Raw genomic sequence first — 21,913 nt, forward strand, 5'->3', positions numbered from 1 at the left:
TGTCATATTTATAACTTTCTATTAAACTCTATATAAATTGTGACTTTTTTTTTTTTACTTTCTATTACATTCTGTATATAAAACATTGCATTCTGTTGCCATTTTTACATGTTCAATGTCTGAAGTGTCCAACCTTTTTATTTGGAAAAAGAACTGCATGGAAATCAGCGCTGACAAATTCACAGGGATGAGCTGCTCCACACCATTGCTGATCTATCTCAGTTGGCAGGAATAATACAAACATCACCTTGTTATCCAAAGCACCCTGAGGATGACTCCACTCAGCCCTTTTTTGTATGGATGCACACACATGTGCGCTGTATATTCGCAGTAACCCTATTGTTGTTTTATGCAAACGGTCTGAAGCTGGATAGGACGCACAGAGACACATGCAAATCAGCTTATCAGGCGGCGCAGGCTGCACAGCAGAGATGAACGCTTCTCCACTTAGGAAAATGCTGATGAGCAGCTGTGGATTTCCAAAACTCTTTATCCCAACACCCTTGTCCTCTTGAATAAACCAAGAAAGACAGAAAAACGTGAGAGCAGCTCTAAAACTTTACACCCTAAGGTAAGACACTCTCCGTTTATGAATGTTACAAGTGGGGTTTGTGCAGCGGTTTGGAGGGGAGGGCGAATTAGAATAAGCTCAAGATCATTTTCCTGGGTGGCCTGAGTGCTTCATTGTCCTGGTAAAGTTACAATCCTGTAGGAAAATCAGCTATATTTATCATTACAGATATTAAGATGAGCTCAGACCCAGTGGAGCAGTCGGAGGCTCCGGCTGACCAGAAAGGTAAGGAAATTTCACCCTGAACAGAGCAGAATCTAAATAACAACACACAGATGTGAGTCAGAAAAGCTGCTATGTTTGGTTTGAAACTGCTGGACTTTCTCCACAAATCACTGTTTACAAAACATTAGGAGTGGATTCAATTTCCTGAAATGTAAGGTCATGTTGTTATTTTGAGGCATCAAGACATTTTCTTCATAGACGATCTGTGAGTACATGGCTTTTTCTTTTTTACCTTTTGCTCTTTTAGGGTCTCCTCTGGTGAAATATTTGCACATTCGTTGCTGTATTTAACATGCAAAACCTTGGTTTGTCATAAAAAGCAGAAACCTTAGGTGTTTTGTGTGCAGTCACTTTGGCGGTTGGTTTTTGTTCGAATATGTGCCTCAAGCTATTTTTCTGAGAGACACAGAAAGCCCAGAGGCTGAGGATGCCAGCCAGCCCGCCACACAGAAAAATCAGGAACAAGCTGAATAAAATGTGGAACTTTTATTCAAAACAATGGCCGCATGAGAGAAGTGAATGCCTTTGCTTCATGGAAGTGATAAATGACTCGGTTCTTTGTCCTTTTAGACCTTTTAAAATCTCCAGCGGAGTGTCATCCAAGCAAAAAAAAACTTTGGAGACAATCCAAAACAAACAAAACCACTAACTACAGATGGAGGGGTTTTCTTTATAGTTTGGGTGAGGGTTCACTAAACAGAAAAAGAAACGTTTATCTCAGGTGACTCTCCACCAGCACCTGCTCCCTCTGCCTGCCTCCTAGAAGTTTTGTTTGTACACTGAGCTAATGAAGGGATCTCAAGTGATAATGTGCAAGTAGTTCCCTCTTGGCAAAATGTGTGTAAATCTATATGTAAAGTGCTGTGAAAAAGTATCTGTTCTTAAATGTCTCAGATCTTCAAAACTACTTCAATCTCAAATTTAAAAAAAAGGATAAAAACAGTGTCTTCAGTTGGAGGTTTCTTCAAATAAGCTGTAATACAGACCACTACAGGAGAATCTTCAAGAAGTTTGATTTGATGAGTTACAGCAACATTTATTTTCTCTTTGCGAACAATAAAGTGTTTTTTCATGGTCATATAGTAATATTTCAATCAGAGTCCAGCCTGATCTTTAACTAGGCCATTCCAAAATCAGCATATTTTTTAGCCATTCAGGTGTGGACTTGTTGGTTTGCTTTGGATCATTGCCCTCCTTCCTAACATAAGTGTCATGAAATATGCTTTTTGGTGATGAGGATAGATGCGGAAGACCCAGGTTGAAGTGAGAAAATGATTATTTTAATGATGAAGTGTACAGAAGTCCAGGCAGCACAGGTGAGCAATGAGGCAAGGTACTCAGACACTGGCAACAATTGTAAAATGGCACAAAAAACAGGAACAAGGCAGAAACAGGGACAAGCAACAATAGAAAAGAATCTGGCAGGGAACAAGAGAGACAGATGGATTTAAATACACAGAGGGTAATCGGGGATAACGAAGGACAGCTGGAAACAATCAAGGGGTACACCCACAACACAGGTACTCAATTACCTGGAAAAAACACACACACAATCCAAATCCTTACAAGTTTACTTAAGTTTAAGGTCACGAACTAGCTGTGTTTCCATCTTTTTTTTAAAACGTTTTTTTGGCTTTACTTGAAGGTGCTTTGACAGGAAGGTATGGTAATGAGAAAGAGGAAAGACATGCAGCAAAGGTCACCAGGCCAGAAATCAAACCTGCAACAGCCGTGTCAAGGATTAAGGCTGTGCTTGACCCCTGTGCCACCACAGCACACCTGTGTTTCCATTGACCATAAAATTACACAAATTTAAATAACAGTCAATTTGTTTAATGGAAACATGATCATTTTGAAAAAATATGTTCTCTGATAAACAGTTTTTGCTCTAAAATGAGGTGGCTTTTCAAAATTTCTGTATTTCGCAAAACGGCAACAAAGACACTTTTTTCATATTACGCCAGTTTGTAAACAGCAGTAAAGTGCAGCTGACTCTACCAGAGCTCTCACAGCATTGCAAAGTTCATAAAAAGTTGCGTGTTATTCGAAAGTGTTGAATCCATTAAAGTGAAGGTTGTGTTTGGCTGGAACAAGTCTCTGTGGAGAAATGCACAGTTAGATCTGCAAGACAACTTTGCTGTAGGATAAATGCTGTAAAACTCAACTTCACCTTTATTATGAAATCTACAAAGGAAGACTGTGTAACTATCATTAAACATTAAAACATGTTTATGATTTTTGTGAAGATCATAAACAAAAACATTAACAATGCTCAAGCTTTATTTGCAACAGCTAACAGGCTCACAAACCCTCCTGTCACTCTACCACCTGAACTGTGATCTAACGCAGCCTACAATGAATTTGCCAACTTTTTTGCCAAGAAACTTCAAAAAATTTGAGGATTAATCTAGACATCCACACTAAATCCAGTACCAATGCTATACCCAAACATAAAAAATGCAGAAAACATGACTCAATTTCAACTACTTAGCTATAAAAGCCTAGAAAAAAATCATAAATCAATTAAGCTCAAGTTCCTGCTTTCTTGGCAGAACATTTCTTTAAAAAAGTTCTGCCTGTTGTTGCTAATGATCTGATCCAAATAGTAAACTCATCACTCTCTTCAAGTGTTTTCCACCAGGCTTTGAAAACTGCATTTAGCACACCACTGATAAAAAAGAACAATCTGGACAAATCACTACTGCAGAATTACAGGCTGATCTCCAACCTCCCATTCATCAGCAAAATTATTGAAAAAGCTGTTTAAACAGTTAAATAGCTTCCTAATGATAACCGACCGCTTTGGCATCTTTCAGTCTGGTTTCCATGCTCAGCACAATACTGAGACAACTTTCATCAGTGTTCAGTAACATCCATATAAACACAGATTGTAGAACCACCACAGTGCTGGTTCTGTTGGACCCCAAAAGGACATATTACTGAAACGAGAGGAGTTTTGGATTGGGCTCTCCGATCAAGTACTCAGCTAGTTCAAATCTTACATAAAGACAGGATTTCTTTGTTTCAATTGGTAACTTCTCATCAAAGCAGACATAAGTCACATATGGGGTACCCCAATTCCCAATCCTAGGACCCCTTTTATTCAATATCTATATGCTCCCAGGGGCGGTAAAGGGGTGAAAAGTGATGACAATTATAGGGGCCCTGACCAGCAGGGGGCCATCCACAATTTAATTATTTGTATTTTGTTCATAGAAATAAAATAAAAAATCGGGATCCTGTCAAATACAAAATTAATCATATTGTATTTTCAAAGATTGTTTTTAGCTGTAAAAATTTAATGTTTACCCTCCCAGACCAAAAAACACACATCTGTTTTTGCCCTGAACCCCCTGGATCTGCATTAAATGGTTTGTTCCTGCTTGGAGCGCTTGAAAGTGACGCTGTATGCAGCTGCAGTCAGTAGTAACGAACTTACTATGCTGCTAAGAAAAGTTATAAAATCAGGTTTTCAAAAACAAAATAGAAAGAGGGAGAGAGAGAAGTGTTAATTTATAACCCAGTTTTTCTCCAAGAGAGGTGAGTAGACTGTGTGAGATTATCAACCATTTAGCATAATTATCTTAGCTACAAACTACTGTTTGCCTCCATTTCACTAGCATTTAATGAATTAAGGAAAAAAATTACCAACATATTCATATATTTAACTTGCTCCATGTGCCTTTTACCACTTAACAACAGGTGAGTCAGTCAGCAGCAGCTCTGACCCACGTCCCTCCTGACCCATCCTCTCCTGAGTGAAATTATAGCTGCTGTATGAAACCTTTATATAAATATTTTTTCACATATTTTTTTAAAACTGTCATTATGTTGTGACAGTACGGTATGAGAGATAATGTGAAAAAAAATATTCCTCTGCTTTTTCCCAGTGCTAAAAACAACCAGTCAGTGGCAGGAAAGTTTTAGTGCTGTCAATCACAATCTCATGTGGTGCTGCTCATCCTTCCTCCCCCTTGATTTGTGCCGTGCTGCAGCTAGCATAGCACAGAACTGTGCAGATTCAAACTGTGAATGCTCAGTTTAGTTAGCATAACTACCAATGATGGCAGATAAACAGTTTCTTGTAAATGATGAGTTGATAGGGTTAGGGTCATTTAGCAGTGAGTGAATGAACAGTGCTAAGAGGGTCCTACTAGTTCTGATTGGTTGTTCTGGTCAGAACGGTGCATTACTTTAACCAGTAATAGTAATTCAGGAAGGAGATGGAGGAGATTGATTGTTTTCACAGATTATCTGTCTCATAACAAACTGCTACGACATCGTGACAGCTTTAACAAATATGGAGAAAACATATTTTTTTTATTAAAGTTATGTACTGCAGCTTGAATAAAATGCAACTACATAGCATTTTTGACAAGTCTGGATTGCTTTATGTGTATGTTGCTTTTGACTGTTGCTCATGAGGAGAGACATTTCACTATCTAAAACTAATAGAAACAATTTAAGCAACATACTTGCATACTGGATGTGGACTGTTGGATGTAAAATTCATGAGCAGTAAATATTGTGCTACTATCAGTATTGGACCACAGAAAGCAAGGCAGTTGCAAGCCTTTAAAATTGTGATGCTTTTTATGGGTCAAATGCTCAAAAAATTGTAACAGCAGCTGCACAGGTGGGCCCAATCTAATTTTTTGTCAGGGGGCCCAAGATTTCTGGCGGCACCCCTTCTCCCACTAGCTCAGGTAATAATAGAGAAATAAGATTAGCTACCTTAACTGCTTGGATGAAAGACAGCTCTACATTACAATGTCACCAGGTAACTCTGAACCCATCCAATCTCTGAACAGATGCTGAGAACAGATCAATGTGTGGATGTGCCACAACTTTCTCCAGCTGAACAATAACAAAACTGAAGTTATTATCTTTGGACCCAAAGGAACGATCTAGAGTCGTACAGCTTGAATTATTACAGTTGGAAACTAGCGAACAAGGCCAAAATTTAGGTGCGCTGATGGACTCTAACCTGAACCATCAGAGCCACATAAAGACAGTTACAAAACTGACCTGAGGAATATTTCCAGAATTAGAGGTCTAACATCTCCATGCATTTATCTTTAGTTGCTTTGATTACTGCAACAGCGTCTTCACAGGTCTCCCTAAAAAAACATCAGACAGCCGCAACTGATCCAGAATGCTGCTGCTCGTGTTCTCACTAAACCAGGAAGATAGAGCACCACCCTAGTTCTAAAGTCCCTACACTGGCTCCCTATAGCTCAGAGAATGGTCTCAAAGATACTGTTATTAGGTTACATATCACTGAACAGCTTAGCACAACATACATTAAAGATCTGCTGGTGTTGTATCAACCTTACAGACTTCTCAGGTATTCTAGTTCTGCAAATGCTCTGCATCCGCTGTATTTTTTTCTGTGTTTTTATATTACTGAAATGTGCTAAACAAAGACACTTGATTGATCAATACCTCTTCTGTCAAATCACAGAATTTCCCCCCAAATTCCACATATACAGATGCTTCCACACAGCAAATTTGGAAGTGTTCAGTCAACTCATAGAGTTGAATTAACACTTTGAAAGTGTCTATATTGGTCCACTCTGGAAGTTGTAGAAATTACACGTTTGAAAGTGTCATTTGCAATAGTTGAATCAAACACTCACAGTAGTTGAAATTAAACACACATCAGTGTTGACTTAACTTTTGACTAAATACACTAGGTAACACTATGAACGTACTAATCTAACACAAAACAGTAAAGTAAATATTAACATAGAAATCTGAGTTTTAAAATACTACTGGCAGGGTGTGCTGAGGTGGTGCAGGGGTTAAAGCACAACCCACATATGAAGGCTTTAGTTTTTAATGTGGCTGTTGTGAGTTTGCTTCCCAGGCTTCTTTTCTTATTACCCACTTTTTTTTGTTAATTTACTACCAAATAAAAGCCAATAGAGCAATTAAAACCTTTTTCCAGAAACTACTGGCCATCAGTAATCCCCAAATTTATTTTAAAAGACATTAGATGCCACTTGAAAACACCAGCACCATTTGCAGTATATAATTACTTTTATTTCAAAACATCAAGCAGCACTGACAACAATATACAACAAAGGTCATACATTCATGGTACTTTGCACTGAAGGTGAAGTGTGCTTTGAAAGTTCATTGGAAGCAGCCATGGATGGTCTTGTGATCACTGATGGTGAAGTGTCTTTGGTGCTGCTCTTGTTTTCATCAACATGCAGGAGGAAGGGCCGTCCAGGTTTCAAACCAATGAGGAAGGTTTTAACACTGGCTCCCATCTTTGGCAAAATGCTAAAACAAATAATAAAATGTATTAACTATATAGAGCACATCTACATTCAAATAGCAAACGAAGCCAATAAGAAAGTGCTTCTACAAAGACCTAGGATCATTAAAGTATCACATAACTGCACATATCTGACAACATGGTCCACAGTTTGACATGAGCAGTTTTGGCATTTTTCTTGTGGCCTTTCAACGTAGGAAGAAGAACATGAACCAACAGAAGGAGGCCCGTTTTTTCCAGCCTGGAAGGAAAAACAGGAAATATAGCAGAAACATTAGGATTATAAATAAATATATTTTTTTAAAAGTGTGAACAAAACTAATCAGACCCACCTCTGTGTGTGTCACCATCATATTCATTCAAATTACTCTGCCCACCCGGTTTACAAGATAAAGCATATAAAAGAAATAATTACTAAAGAAATTAGTCAGCTTATAGAAACATTTTTGGACAGCATTAAAAAGTCATGCAACCTGTATGAAGAAATGTGTTGAAGTCATCATAACGGGCTTCAGTCACCAACATGACATACTAATAAAGAAAAAACATTTTGGCAGTTTTTAGATATGCCACAGGTACAAAATACCAGAGTCAAATGGCTTAATTGCCTCCTCATTGTGTAGATACGTTCTCCAGAGTCCTGCTAATCACCTAATTATTCTATTCAGGTGGTGCAGCAGCGGTACATCTAACTGTTGCAGGTCAGTGGTCCTCCAGGACTGGAGTTTGACACCTGAGGCATAGATCAAGCCAACGGTCCAGCACAGCCACTCCCCCGTTTTGCAGTCTACAGCCAAAAACTTAAAGAAAACAACCTCCACAGCTAAATAATGTTAACTCAAATGGCCTCCAGATTTTCCTGGCAGTTTCAATGTTCGGTTAAGATAATAAGCAGTCGAATATACCGTGATATCAAAGCAAATAAATGTACATTAAGCGAACTATGTATATGAAACTCTTGCGTAAACAACGGAAAAATAATGCCTCCATAAAAAATAGTCAAAAACATGATCATTTTAACATGGAACTTACCTTGTTATAATAAGCTCCACACAAGACGTCATACTGCTGCCTCAGCTCCTCAGGCAAACATGTGACGCAGTAGCGGAACAAGACGGCCGGCCAGGGGGCGGGGCTAATGACCGGACCCAAATAATAAAGCTCATGATAATTTTACTTTACAACATAGACAACAGCGGAGCTAACAGGTTTCATCACCAGAGAGAGCGACTAAGTCATTCTGAAATCCATCTGACATGAAGTACAACAAACCAAGAGAAGAACAGAAACATCAGGCTACTGGTCACTAATGATGAAACAACACAAATTCAAAACATGTTAACGTAGTCCGTAGAAATGCTCTAGCTAGTTTGTCACCCCAACGGCTGAATAAGATGCTGATGGTTCCTTTGAGGCTGAATTATAAATATATCTCATGTAACTATTTACATCCGTTGCTGCCATGATTTTTAATAACTGATTGCATGAACAAGCTTATTTAATTGTGATTTTAAATTAGTTTCTTATGGAAACACTGCAATTGTGAAATTTTGATTTTTGCAGAATATAGACAAAAATGTGCATTGGAAATGCAGCTTCTTTTGGCTGATGATGACCACTATGACCATGGTTGAAATATGAATATATGCACTGAAATGATTTTAAACCAAGTCTTTTAGACTATCAGGTGTGAAAACACCCTAATAATGTGTTTTTCCAAGTTTTTCACTTGGAGCTATCTCATTTAAAACCATTTTTTCTGGAATTTCCTCACGTGATCTTTGGTATTAAAAAATAGTTTGATAATTTTAAAAACCTAATGATGATAAAGCTAAAACAGTGAAAATCTTAATGTTGGCTATTTTTTTTTTCATTGTAATTGAGGTCAAGCAGGATTTTTTTTCCACTAAAATTCTTATTTATTTTTTCCTTACAAGTTTGATCTTGCTCTGAGATTGACATGCCTGCTGGAGCTTAAACTGGTAACCTGTCCATCAAAAGGCTGTTTGACTGACGATCCCTCAGGCCAAGCTTGAATCACCAGTAAAGTAAGCGTGTTTCTGAAATGTGGGAGGAAGTAAAACAAACGGAGAAAACCCACATGGCATGAAAACAGCATGCAAGAAAGAAAGGGAAAAAAAGAAAAAGGTGTCCTGTCACGCGAAGCAACAATATGTGTCATTCATACTCTAAAACTAGGCAGCAGTGGCTCGTATCCAGAACCACATGCGAGGCTGGTTTATTCAAATAAAATGACCTGCTCGAGTCTAGACAATTATTCTGGAGAATTTTAACAGCGTGTTTTTCCTGAAATACAAGAATGAATTGAACCACAGCTGTGCAGTTGTGCTTTGGCGTCACATTCAGAGGAAAAATTCAGAGCTCTTTGGAATAAACCTGCAGTTAAAACTTCATTACTTCCCCCTCAATGCACATCATTTTATTAATATTTCATGTTGCACAGTCTTTGTAACATGAAATGAAGTGTCTAATATTTCGCTCAGAAATATTAGAAACTTTTGTGCCATTAGTCCAGATTAAGCCTGATATTGAGAGTTATGCTTGCTTGGCCAACCGGATCAACATGAACAATTTTCCAACCACATTTTAATATTTATAGGCTCGGGCTGAAACAATTAATCAGATTAATCATGATTAATCAATTATTGAAATAGTCATAAACTAATTTAGTAATGGATTAATCATGGACTGGAGTATACCGATTCTAAAAAAGGTACCGTATTTTCTGGACAATAAGGCGCACCTAAAAGCCTTAAATTTTCTCAAAAATCAGCAGTGCGCCTTATAATCCGGTGCGCCGAATTCCAAAATCTGTCCCTGACACAGAGACGTAAAGTGTACAGTATGTACGCCAGCAGCAATAAACCAATCAGAGACTTGTTGTCCGAGTTCTACAGCATACGCCTCGGTAAAAACCAGATAGGTTTTTCCACGCATCACCGTCCCAGTTCATCTGCGACTCCATGCGCGCCCATCTCACTGCACTGTGAAAAAGGAAGTGAAGCAAACTAATTTGGAGTTTGCCGTCATTCCGGGAGGATTAACAAAAGAACTCCAACCGCTGAACATTGGTGTAAACAGGGCGTTCAAAAAGAGGTTGCAGTGGCATGTGAGCGATGGATGACAGACCTAACACACGTTAACTAAGACGGGGCGGCGCCGGGCGAGTTACGCCACCGTGTGTGAATGGACTGTGGATGCCTGGGCTGATGTATCTGCCTTAACTGTTGTCCGAACTTTTGCGAAAGCTGAACAATGATGCCGGCAACGAGACCGACTCCGACAATGATGAGAAGGAACTTGACATGTTTGATGGCGAAATTGCCCAGTTGTTCAATTCAGATGCAGAAGAGGAGGACTTTGATGGATTTGTGAAGAAGAATAAAAAATAACGTGAGTGTATTGTTACATAGTCAAGTAAAGTTAAACTAAACTTACTGTTTTGTTTCCGTTACCTTTTTTTTTGTTGACCGTATGTTTTAGCATGAGTCTTATAATCCAGTGCGCCTTATAGTCGGAAAAATAGGTAATTTGCTCAAAGAACAACATAGTCCGAGCCGTAATTAAGCCAAAATGGTACAAGGATTAAATACATTTTGGACTTAAGATATATTTAAAAAAATCTTTTGTCTGTAAAGATGTGCTATCAAAAACTCCACAAGAGGCCTTTTAGCTTAATCTGGTTAAAATTTTGTAAAAAATAAATAAATAGTAATAATAAAAGGATCTGATTTAGGACCTTTTACTGTCCTATTTTTTTGGATTTCAGTTCATCCAAAGCACACTCAAAGACTCAAACACACACTAAGTTCAATGCTGCGTTTGTATCCTACGTCTGATGTCATAACACAAGTTCCACCAGGTTTGATTCCAGCCAGATGACCTTTCCTGCATGTCTTCCCCCTCTTAATTATTAAGTTAAACCATCCATCCATTTTCTATACAGGTCCTTCTAAAAAAATTAGCATATTGTGATAAAGTTCATTATTTTCCACAATGTAATGATAAAAATTATATTTTAGGTTCATTGCACACCAACTGAAATATTTCAGGTCTTTTATTGTTTTAATACTGATGATTTTGGCATACAGCTCATGAAAATCCAAAATCCCTGTCTCAAAAAATTAGCATATTTTATCCGACCAATAAAAGAAAACTGTTTTAATACCAAAAAAGTTAACCTTCAAATAATTATGTTCAATTATACACTCGATACTTGGTCAGGAATCCTTTTGCAGCCTTCAATGCAGCATGGAGGCAATCAGCCTGTGGCTCTGCTGAGGTGTCATGGAGGCCAGGATGCATCGATAGCCTGAAGCTCATCCAGAGTGTTGGGTCTTGGTCTCTCAACTTTCTCTTCACAATATCCCACAGATTCTCTATGGGGTTCAGTTCAGGAGAGTTGGCAGGCCAATTGATCTGAAATATTTCAGTTGGTGTGCAATGAATCTAAAATATAAAAATTTAATTTTTATCATTACATTATGGAAAATAATTAACTTTATCACAATATGCTAATTTTTTGAGAAGGACCTGTACACCCTGGTCCCTCAGTGGGGTCAGGAGGGTTGCTGGTGTCTATCTCCAGCTAACGTTCCGGGCGAGAGGCGGGGTACAACCTGGACAGGTCACCAGTCTGTCGCAGGGCAACTAAGTTAAACCAACTTAATAAATTAAGTTGGATTTACTTTCTTTTCCTGAAGTTGCTGCCCCCGCTACCCGACCCTGGATAAGCGGACGAAAATGGATGGATGGATGGATAACTTTCTTTTTTTCAGGGTACAGGGTATTTCAAAAACTAAAATAGCATGTTAAAGTTAAACTAAAATAACATCTAAAATAATTTAAATTGTAGCTGTATTTTAACACTCTGAAACACATCTACACATCTACTGCCACAATGTGCTCCGCCATACAGCGCAGCAGCCTGCAGCCTGTACCTGTATAAGTACACTGGCTGACTCTTCCCCGCCGTTCGCTCTGAACCAGCCAGTAGGCAGCAGGAGAAAGACTGCCATGGGCATCGCCCCAGTCTTTTTAAGGATTCTTATTGGTGCCCCAAAAACGATAAAAACTGGGACATTATCATCAATCAATAAAATCCTCCCATACCAAAGTTGAAAATTGAACGTTATGCTGTTAGCAGCATTTATTTATTTGTTGTTTTTAAGAATTTGTCAATAACTCATAGGTGGAAGTCAGAGCGTGGTGCAATTATTTATCGATAGCGTAACATCAAACCGATGTTTGGATATGAATCCTAACATTGATATGATCAATACAATTGGACGTTGCTCATGTAAAAAGATCGATACTCAAGCTATTTTTCTTTCCTGCACGCAGACTGCTGTGCATATGGGTTCATCAAAGTCTACTGTCTGTCTGTAAGAGTACCGCTGCGATGTGTCACACAGCACAGAGCAGCGCACTCTCACCCCTCTCTCGTCTTTAGTTGTGGCACCACCACATGGCTCAGCGGTGCCAGTCAAACAGCCATGCAGGAGGCTCAAGGCTGGCCTGCCCACTCAAGCGCTCTGCTTGGGTCGACACGTCACATTATGAAGAGAGACACCGGAGTATCCAAATGTCTGAGAGAGAAGGTCATTTGGCTTTATTTTAAAATGTAACTACAGCATGGTGAGCTGTATAGTTTGCAGCAGGGCTGTTAAATACAGTGGAAACACAACAAACCTCTACAAGCACACGAAAAACCATGCAACAGAAAACACAGAGCTGCAGAAACAGGGAAGAGGAGAGACATACCCTGGCTCCGACAGGGAATGGGGGATGTCTGTTTTTCCTAAGAACAATTCCATAAAAAAAATTAAAAAGAAATAGAAAAGATAGTGAAGGGAAAATTTTTCATTTTATTTTTGTATTGTGGTTTCTCCTTTTCTCAGCTAAAGTTAGCTGGAGAGACACCAGCAACCCTCCCGACCCCACTAAGGAACAAGGGTGTAATGAAAAAAACAAAAAGCATTTTCCTAATGTTAAGGGAAACTTTGTTTTGTTACTGTTCAATTGTTTCTAAACATAAATAGTGATTATGATAATAAAGTATTTTGTTGTCACGTACAACGTTTGGTGAAATTCTATCCTAGGTCTTTTGGATCCTTTGGATTTATGAAGCTTAAATCTGAAAAGGTATTGGTATTAGTATTGGTATCGATATCAGCGATTCTGGCCCTGCATTTACTTAGTTTCGGATCAATACCAAAATTCCCAGTATCACCCACTTCTACAAATAATCACCCAGCCGGAACACGGTGCACTAAATAATAAAACATAATTTAACAAAGCTTCAAGGCAGATAATTTTCCTTGAGAAATGTTAATAATCGAGATACTTGAATCATTGAATGAATTGTTCCGAAGCATTAAGTGCATTGTGTGCATTTACATGGCAACATGCTGACTCTGTCGGCGCTGATAAAGTTCACTGGTTAGATGGTGTGTTAGTGGACTGGTGGTTCAGCCCGTGAAGCAGTTTTCGTGCTCACCTCCTTGTCACGCGACACGCGAATCAAACTGTGTCTTCCAAAATGCTTTCAGAGTTGCTGTGCGGGCATTTATCAGTAAAGCTTGTCCCATAAAGCTCAGCCAAAACACGAAATGGAAGAGCTACTAAAGCAACATGAATGAACTCCCCCTTTTGTCCCTTTGTATCCAGCAGAGATGTGCAGCGCAGCAGATTGAGCTCATCATACAGGGCCGTTCCAAGATTGTATGAATGGATTCTATGCTGAAACCATTAAATCAAATTTAGCAGCATTGATATTGTCAATAAACAACTGTTAAATTTATATATCTATGGTCTGTGTTAAAATGTTAGCATTTATGGAGCCCCTGAGGAGCCATAGGCAGCTACTTAGCTAATTTAAACCAAACCAAACCAACTTTATTTATAAAGCACTTTAAAACAACCACAGCTGATACAAAGTGCTGTACATTAAAACACAACATAATAAAAAAATAAAATCTTACAGTTTAAAAACAAAAACATACAATTTAAAACTAGATCCCGCTGGTGTTGAAAGCCAAGTAAAATAGATGGTTTTAAGACGAACTTTAAAAGTGGACAGTGAAGGGGCCTCTCTGACCTGCAACGGGAAGTCGTTCCATAACTTTGGGCCCATGACAGAGAAGCTCTGTCCCCTCTGAGCTTCCTTCTGGATCTTGATACCTCCAAGAGCAGCTGATCTGCTGACCTGAGTGACCGATAGGGTACGTAGGGGTGAAGAAGCTCAGAGAGGTAAGCCGGGGGAAGATTATGTCGTGATTTAAAAACAAACATAAGAATTTTAAAATGAATCCTAAAATAACAAAGCTTAATTTAAGCCTTGGACCGGTTCTAATTGGGATCAGCATTACATCATGGTTAAATCCACTAACTGCTGACTTAACTCGGATTTAAAAGAAGTGCAAATAATTGATATTTATTTTAATTGCATTTTTTATTTGTTGTTTTTAAGATTCTATAGTTTTAATTTAGGAATTGTTGGCAAAGTTTTCCAGTAACATACTTAACATCACTTAATACAAAAATATGGTGAGCCGCCAGAGGACATTTAACCTTTTTGTCATTTTGTACTTTTGGAGTTTTTTTCTTAAAGTTTTATTGACTCTAGACTAGAGTGGTTAGACAAGAAAGTGGGTAAAGAGAGAGGAGGAAGACATACTGCAAAAGTCATCAGGTCAGGACTTGAATCTGTGTCAGCTGCGTCAAGGACGAAGGTCACCATATGTGGGTTGTGCTTTGCCTCTGCAGAATGAACATTCAAGGATTTTTTTAACAAATTGATGACAAAAGTTTACAAATCGTCTCCAGTAAAAAAAAAAAAGTGTGGCTATGTGACTCCATTAAGCAAATATTTATCATCACAAGGTGTCTTGTAGTTATTTTAATTTCACCAAGGATCATAATCCATCATAATGAGTTATTTGCCCAAACCTGGATCAAGCAAAAGAATGGCAAGTGGCTGTAAATTAAAACCTGAACAGAATAATATCAATTCAAATTAAATGTACTGGAATTTTTTTTATTATTAATTTTTATTAAAAATACTTTACTGCAAAGATCGATAAAATGATAAACAATATAAAGTGGTTTATTCACCACTTTATTATTTGCGTAGGATTAGCAATGTGTGGGTACAAAATAGCAAAGGGAGGCATTTACAGTTTTTATTTTGACTTTTGCTACTTTTTCTCATTATTTGTTCATTCCCTTTACTTGAAAATGGCAAATTTAAGAGATATGAATTCAGGGACAAAAGAAGAAGGGTTATGCACAAAAACTACCTGGAAGTTGTCTCATTTAGAAAATTGTCTACCAATAAGTCTTCCATGACTGGTGTGTTGGTGCAAAAATATTTTATGTGTGTTACTAATATTTTTTCAAAGATTCAGAAATAAGAACAATCTGTATTCCTGTATATTTGTTAATAAGAAAAGGCCTAAGGTTTAAATTTAAAATGATTTCTTGACAGTTTTACTGTTAAACATGACATGTCACTGGTTCATCGTGTCTGAGTAATCCAAAATGCAGAGGTAAAAATAAAGCTAATGAGAAGAAAAGTGACCAATGTCTATAGCAAAATGAAAAAAATGTCCAAGACATTTTCAAAAGAATACAGAAAATGTTTTTGACACAAAATCTACAGAAAGGCATTCTGAATTATTGCCCAAAGACTCTTTGGGCAATAATTCATATTATTAATGTGTGAAAGTAAAAAATGTGACACTTTCTGTTCCTTTTTTTAACCAGTTTGGGTTTTTTAATGGTTCGCCTAAACCAACAGATTTTTCCTGACAAAACTAAATATTTATTACATTTTCTTAGTGACTTTTTGTGTCTATGCACTGATGTGTAACTTTCACGTCGCGTGTGTGTGTGCATGTGTGTACAGAACGAGGCTTCCTGCACTCTGAGCTGATTTGCATGTTCTGGTCATTTCCATACTGGAACCTTGGCTGTGAAACTGGCTGTGCCGCAGGGGGAAAGAAGGGTTGGCTGAGGGTGGTAGGGGGGTTATAAGTGTATTTGCATTTTGTGTTTAAACCTGCCCTCTGCCTCTTTCGTTTGCTCTCTCTGTCTCTCACACACAGCCCAATAGGCCCAATTTGACATTCAAATGATGAAAGCTTATCCAGCGAACCTTTGTACCACTGTACTCTGTCATTTGTCTCTTCACACACATGTAGTTGGGAATCTTCATAAAAGAACTTTTTTATTTATTAATAAAAGTATTTGTTTTCCTTGAACTTTTCCACATTTTGCAATATTAACTTTTCCACATTTTGCACACATCAAAACACATTTTTAACGTGTTTTATTGGAATTTTATGTATATAGCTAACAAAAAATAGTGGAAATTGAAAGGAAATCCAGACATTTTTTTCAGAAATAAAAATATCAAAAGTATGGCAAGCATTTGTTTTAAGGTCCCTTGAGTCAACATGTCCTTTCACTACAGTTACAACTGCGAGTTTTTGAGGTGTATCTCAACAACTCAAGCTCAGTCAGATTCTATGGAGAACATCTGTGATGATCAGTTTTTTTTCTCTTGCCACAGATTTTCAATTAGATTTAGGTCTGGACTTTGAGTAGGCCATTCTAGCACATGAAAATGTTTTAATCTAAATCAGTGCTGTTCAAATGTTTTACCCTGGGGGCGAAAACTGACAAATTTACACCACACGTGGACCACTAAAAACATTAAATTAAAATGCAAAACTTGATTTATTTTTTAATTTTTGCATCTGCTCAACAATAATCAATTTATTAATGAAATCTGTATATCTGTGGGTTTTGGTGATGAGGTAGACGCTGTGGACCCAGGTATTGATGAATGATGGAAGTTTTAATGGTGAACAACAAACAGCACAGAGACGTCCAGGCAGCACAGGTGAGCATGAAGACAAGGAACTCAGACGCTGGTAGCACTGGTAGAAAACAATAACAGACAGTAAAGGCAGCTAGACAGGGATCTGACAACAGGTGGGAATAAATACACTAGGGGTAATCAAGGAACACAAGACACAGCTGGAAGCAATCAAGGGCAGACAAGACATCACAGGAACTAAACTGGCACAGAAAAACCAATCCTCACTTTGCTTTACATAGACCACCACCATTAACCAATATATTACATGTTTTTGTTATATTTATTAACATGTTTAGTAACACATCACATTCTGTGTTATAGTTTAGAAAACAAGAAAAACTTTTTTAATTAGAGTAAAATAATTAACCAGAAAAGAGCTAAAATGATACAATTGATTCACGTTAAAAGTTCTTACTGTGCTTAAGGATTTCTCCATTAACTGTACATACAAGCCTTGCAAAACTATTGATACTTTAAAATATGACATTTTTTCCTACTGCAGCTGCAAACTTAAATAAATTTTGATTAGATTTATGAGTAACATGTTTTTGTATTCATCCTCTTTTAACCTGGTGCCCTTAGTGCATGTAAAACCTTTCAAAGGTGAGCTAAGTAGTTGGTAGAGTTAATATAATGCAATAATATACAATGTACTGAATTCTGTGAAAGCCTCAGGAGTTAAAGAACATTATAGAGCAAACATCTTGATACCCGTCAGTGAGGAAGTTATAAAACAATTTTTACAAGCTTTGAACAGATCTCTGGTAAATCCATCCCGTGAAAATAAAAAGAATATAAGACATCTGGTTGGTTTAGATCAGGAGTGTCCAAACTGTGGCCTGGAGTAATTTGTAGCCCTTGAAATGATCAGCTCTGGCCCCTGACCATAAGTCAAGCATGTTAAAAATTTGTCCCAAAAATTTTGAAATTGCCTCTTTTTCTTTTAATAAGGCAACAGTCCAAAGCCTTTTATGTTTATGATTTTTAATGATATTATGAGGATTTGGTTTTTCTGTGTGTCAGTTTAGTTCCTGTGTTGTCTTGTCTGCTCTTGATTGTTCCCAGCTGTGTCTTGTGTTCCCTGCTCCTTGTCTATACTGTCTAGCTGTCTTACGTTGTATTGTTTTCTACCAGTACTACCAGCGTTTGAGTTCCTTGCCTTTATGCTCACCTGTGCTGCCTGGACTTCTCTGTGCTTTTCGTTGTTCAGCATTAAAACTACCATTATTCATCATAACCTGGGTCCACAGAGTCTACCACATCACCAAAACCCACAGAACATCACACAAACAGGATTTGACACCACAAAGCAACTCTGAGGTTTGGATTCAGCTCTATTAAGATCTCTGTTTTATTTTTGTTCTTAATGTTTAATTTGTTAATTTGCTTGTTTAATTTCAGCACCTCAGATTCATTTAACATTTTCCCTAATTTTACCTTGTATTAATCCGATTAAATCTACAAATTGTTAGAATTGGTAGAATAAATAGAAATATGAATTTCTTTCCTTTTCCTATTGGGCAATAAAACTAGTAACTTCCACCATTTTTGTTCTATTAATGGATTAACGTCGATACAATTAGAAATAAAGTTTAGGAATGCATGTTTAATGGATACAGGGGGGATTATCTTTTTCTTTCTTTTCAGCAAGTCGCATATCTCCTTTTTTATGTATCAGTGCAATTAGCAAGTCAAATGGTATCCTTCAAAACAGGCCTAAATCCAGTTTTATACCATATATTCTATGATTTCCTTTTAATTAATGTCTTATCCTAATCTTGTAGTGTTTAAATCTGTATTTTATAATCCTTGTTTGTAGCTGTTTTATATTAATTGTTTTATTGATAGTGGCACTTTGAGATATCTGTAAATGCAAAATGTTATAAATAAAATGTGTTATCAATATAAGACCATAAGAAAACAAGGAATCTATATCAGCCACAAAAATACTGCATCTCTAATTAACATAACACCTCATAACTGGAACTGCACGATTTAAACTTGGTGTCAAAATGAAACCAAAATCAAAGAAGATATATTTCAGAAATACTTAGTTTAAATGTGATTAATGTGTATCTAATCCAACACATCCCATTTAACATTTGTTGTGTCGATTTGTTTTGAATTTTACTTTACGGGAGACAACATTTTAAAATATGTGTTTTGTTCTTCTCCTCTTTCCACATCCAGAGCGAAATGGAATAGACTTTAATCGACAGGTGAGTATGACATCACTTCCAGAGTTTGAATTCTCCTGTATCAGGACTGTGTAAATGACGTCTGTTTTCCTCTGGATGAGTCGGGATGATCTTTTATTGAACATGCCATCCCTTCCTGTTTGCTTGCAGGCAATCTAATGTTTGTTTCCTGAACTGTGGGTGAAACAAATGTGTCTTCGAATTAAATGAACTGCATGCAAACCCATCTACAAGTTTGTCATTCAGCGACTGCATGTTTAGCTTTCAGTCAGAAAAAGTTTATTTGACTCCAGAAAGAGCATTTAGCAAAAGAGACACAATTTGATTTATTTTGCTTCAAGATAATTAGACAAACTTTAATATAAGCCAAAGATGACATAAATCAACACAAGAAGCAAATTTCACATGATAGCTTCATTTATTATTGAAACAAATTGTGCAGATTTGAAACTGGAGAGTTTTCAATTTCAAACAGCCTGTTTGAGGTCATAACACTCAACCAGATTTAAGTCTGAAATTTGATTAGACTACTCAAAACGTTAATCTCAAAGATTTTTTTTAAGAATAACTAAAATATTCGAAAGAATATGTAACATGGGAGTCAAAGATGTGAAAATTCGGCAGCTAAATTGAGACATACCCATTAGGAAGACTAGATCTTATAATAATGCGTATTGGAATACAATTAGAAATGATTAAAAGCAGCCTTTATTGTCCAGAAAAGGGGAAATTCAAATATAACAGCAGTATTGAGTATACAGTAGTTTCACACAAAAAGTTCTTAATGTATTAAACGATATGTTAAAAACAATAAGAATGACATTAATAATAATATGCTGTACAAGCCTATGACAGAAAATACTGTGAAATTATTAGAAATAAAAATATCGGACATATGCTAAGGTATATTTGGTGTTTGTACTACCACCAGATGCAGTGTCTATTTTATATATATTTTCTCTCAGAAGTACAGATGTTAAATGGATGATGCATTTCTTTCAAAATGCATGTTTTTGTTGCTGTGGGAGTTTAGTAAACCAGTTTCCCGTGTAGGTACATGCCCAGATCCACAGGAAAACTATTTGCCCATGCCAGGTATGAAACCACAAACAGCCAAAAACATGATTTTCAGTCAGACATTTAAAAACTGCTAATTAAAATACTCTATTATAGTGCACAAAACATATATGTACCTGTCAAAGATTCAACACTGAATTAGGAACAGCAATGTGTCACTCATTGCCAGAAAAACTTAATGTGCTAGCTTAAATGCTAATTATAAACTATAACTAAGAAAACAACCGTACTGAGAATAAAACAAAACTCTTTCAACATTTTTACACAATGTGATCACAAATCTAATCAAAATCAAAAAACTTTGTTCCATGTTTTAAAAAGGGGCTCAAGAGATGTTTAAACGGTTTTCTTTTTACTTGTAGCTTTTAGTGAGGCTAAAATGCTAATGCTAACTTGAACATAAGCAGGAACAAAAGTGTGAATCAATTTCAGCTTATTTTTTACATGTTCTGTCCTCCTGCAATTTACTCTGTGTATCAAATTGCACAATCAATGCTTGCATGTATCAAATGCCCCAATAACTTCCTGTTCAGCGACTACGGGAAGACCAAAGTATTTTCCTAAAACATTTGATGATAATTTTATTTAATTTTCATCTAGCATTAGTTACTGTTTTTTTTCTCAGTCACCATCAGTGGGGGCTGTATGTATGGCATAAATTAATGTGGTATTCAGTTTGACTTGATTTTTAAGATGAGAGAAATTTCCTAAAATGTAGGAAAACCGTAGTGATATTTGTGTTGAGTCACAAGTCTAAATGCTGTTGGCAAGACTAAAATTGTAGCCTTTTTGTTGCACAGACTACAAAAAATTACATGTTCACAAATAGTGATTGTTCATCAATATGCTTCCCAAAGACACAGTAAAAACAACAAAAATAGGTCGACAGGAATTTTGCAGTTTCTTGTAATCATGAATTTGAACTTTAAATGACTTGAATGCTGATTTTAGCAGCGTTTTGCTTATGATTAGAAATTAGAAGCTCCATTATGCTGCTAATGATTAGCTAATTTTGTAAGACATAACTGGCTTAAACACAAGGTTGAGTCCTAAATGTCTTTAAAAGGTTGTGGTTGGAGAGTTTTTGTAAAAATGTATATGCGAATTTTGTTGAGAGATACTTGTTTCAAATATAAAAATATTGTCAAATATAATACACAATGCATACAAGTAATTCAGTTCAGTTTAACTTTGCCATACTTTATTATTTGCAGAAGGAAACTAAAATCTATTCAACAACAAAACCAAAACCATATTAGATTTTCCGGAGTTGTATTCTATTGTTGTCATATTTATGAGGAGATGATCGTGAATGAGTGATGGACATTTAAACGTGACCTGCTGCGAGGGACAAATGGAACAATACAAGTTTTAGTAATAAATGCTTTAGCTCACCAAGCTAACAACATTTAGAAACATGAATCAACATAAAGCTAATTAGCAGCCTTTTACACTTTCAGAGACTATACAGTACTATGATTTCTGATGCACAAAATGTCAAAAGTTCAAACAAGCATAACCAGATGTCACTATGTTTTTGCCCCAATAACTTCCTGTTCACCGACTACAGGAAGAAGATTTATATAACTGCATATCAAAGTACAAAAATGGCGTTAACGGATATCAATGCGGCTACTTTAAATTTTTTT

At 36.8% G+C, this 21,913-nt stretch overlaps 1 protein-coding gene across 2 annotated transcripts in view; it reads left to right on the top strand.

Moving 5' to 3' along the window:
• The first annotated feature begins 268 nt into the window (after window positions 1–268).
• pou2f3 (POU class 2 homeobox 3) overlaps window positions 269–21,913 on the top strand; it is a 40,001-nt gene continuing 18,356 nt past the window's right edge. The window contains exons 1-3 of one of the 2 annotated variants that reach the window (XM_008428664.2): window positions 269–571; window positions 740–796; window positions 19,180–19,208. In XM_008428664.2, coding sequence (XP_008426886.1) covers window positions 748–796; window positions 19,180–19,208 — 78 coding nt within the window. In that variant the 5' untranslated portion in view covers window positions 269–571; window positions 740–747. Of the gene's footprint in view, window positions 572–739; window positions 797–18,028; window positions 18,310–19,179; window positions 19,209–21,913 lie in introns of those variants that run through there. The other variant, XM_008428665.2, reaches the window with a different exon arrangement.

This window comes from Poecilia reticulata, linkage group LG14 (assembly GCF_000633615.1).
Source record: "Poecilia reticulata strain Guanapo linkage group LG14, Guppy_female_1.0+MT, whole genome shotgun sequence".
Lineage (NCBI taxonomy): Eukaryota > Metazoa > Chordata > Actinopteri > Cyprinodontiformes > Poeciliidae > Poecilia > Poecilia reticulata.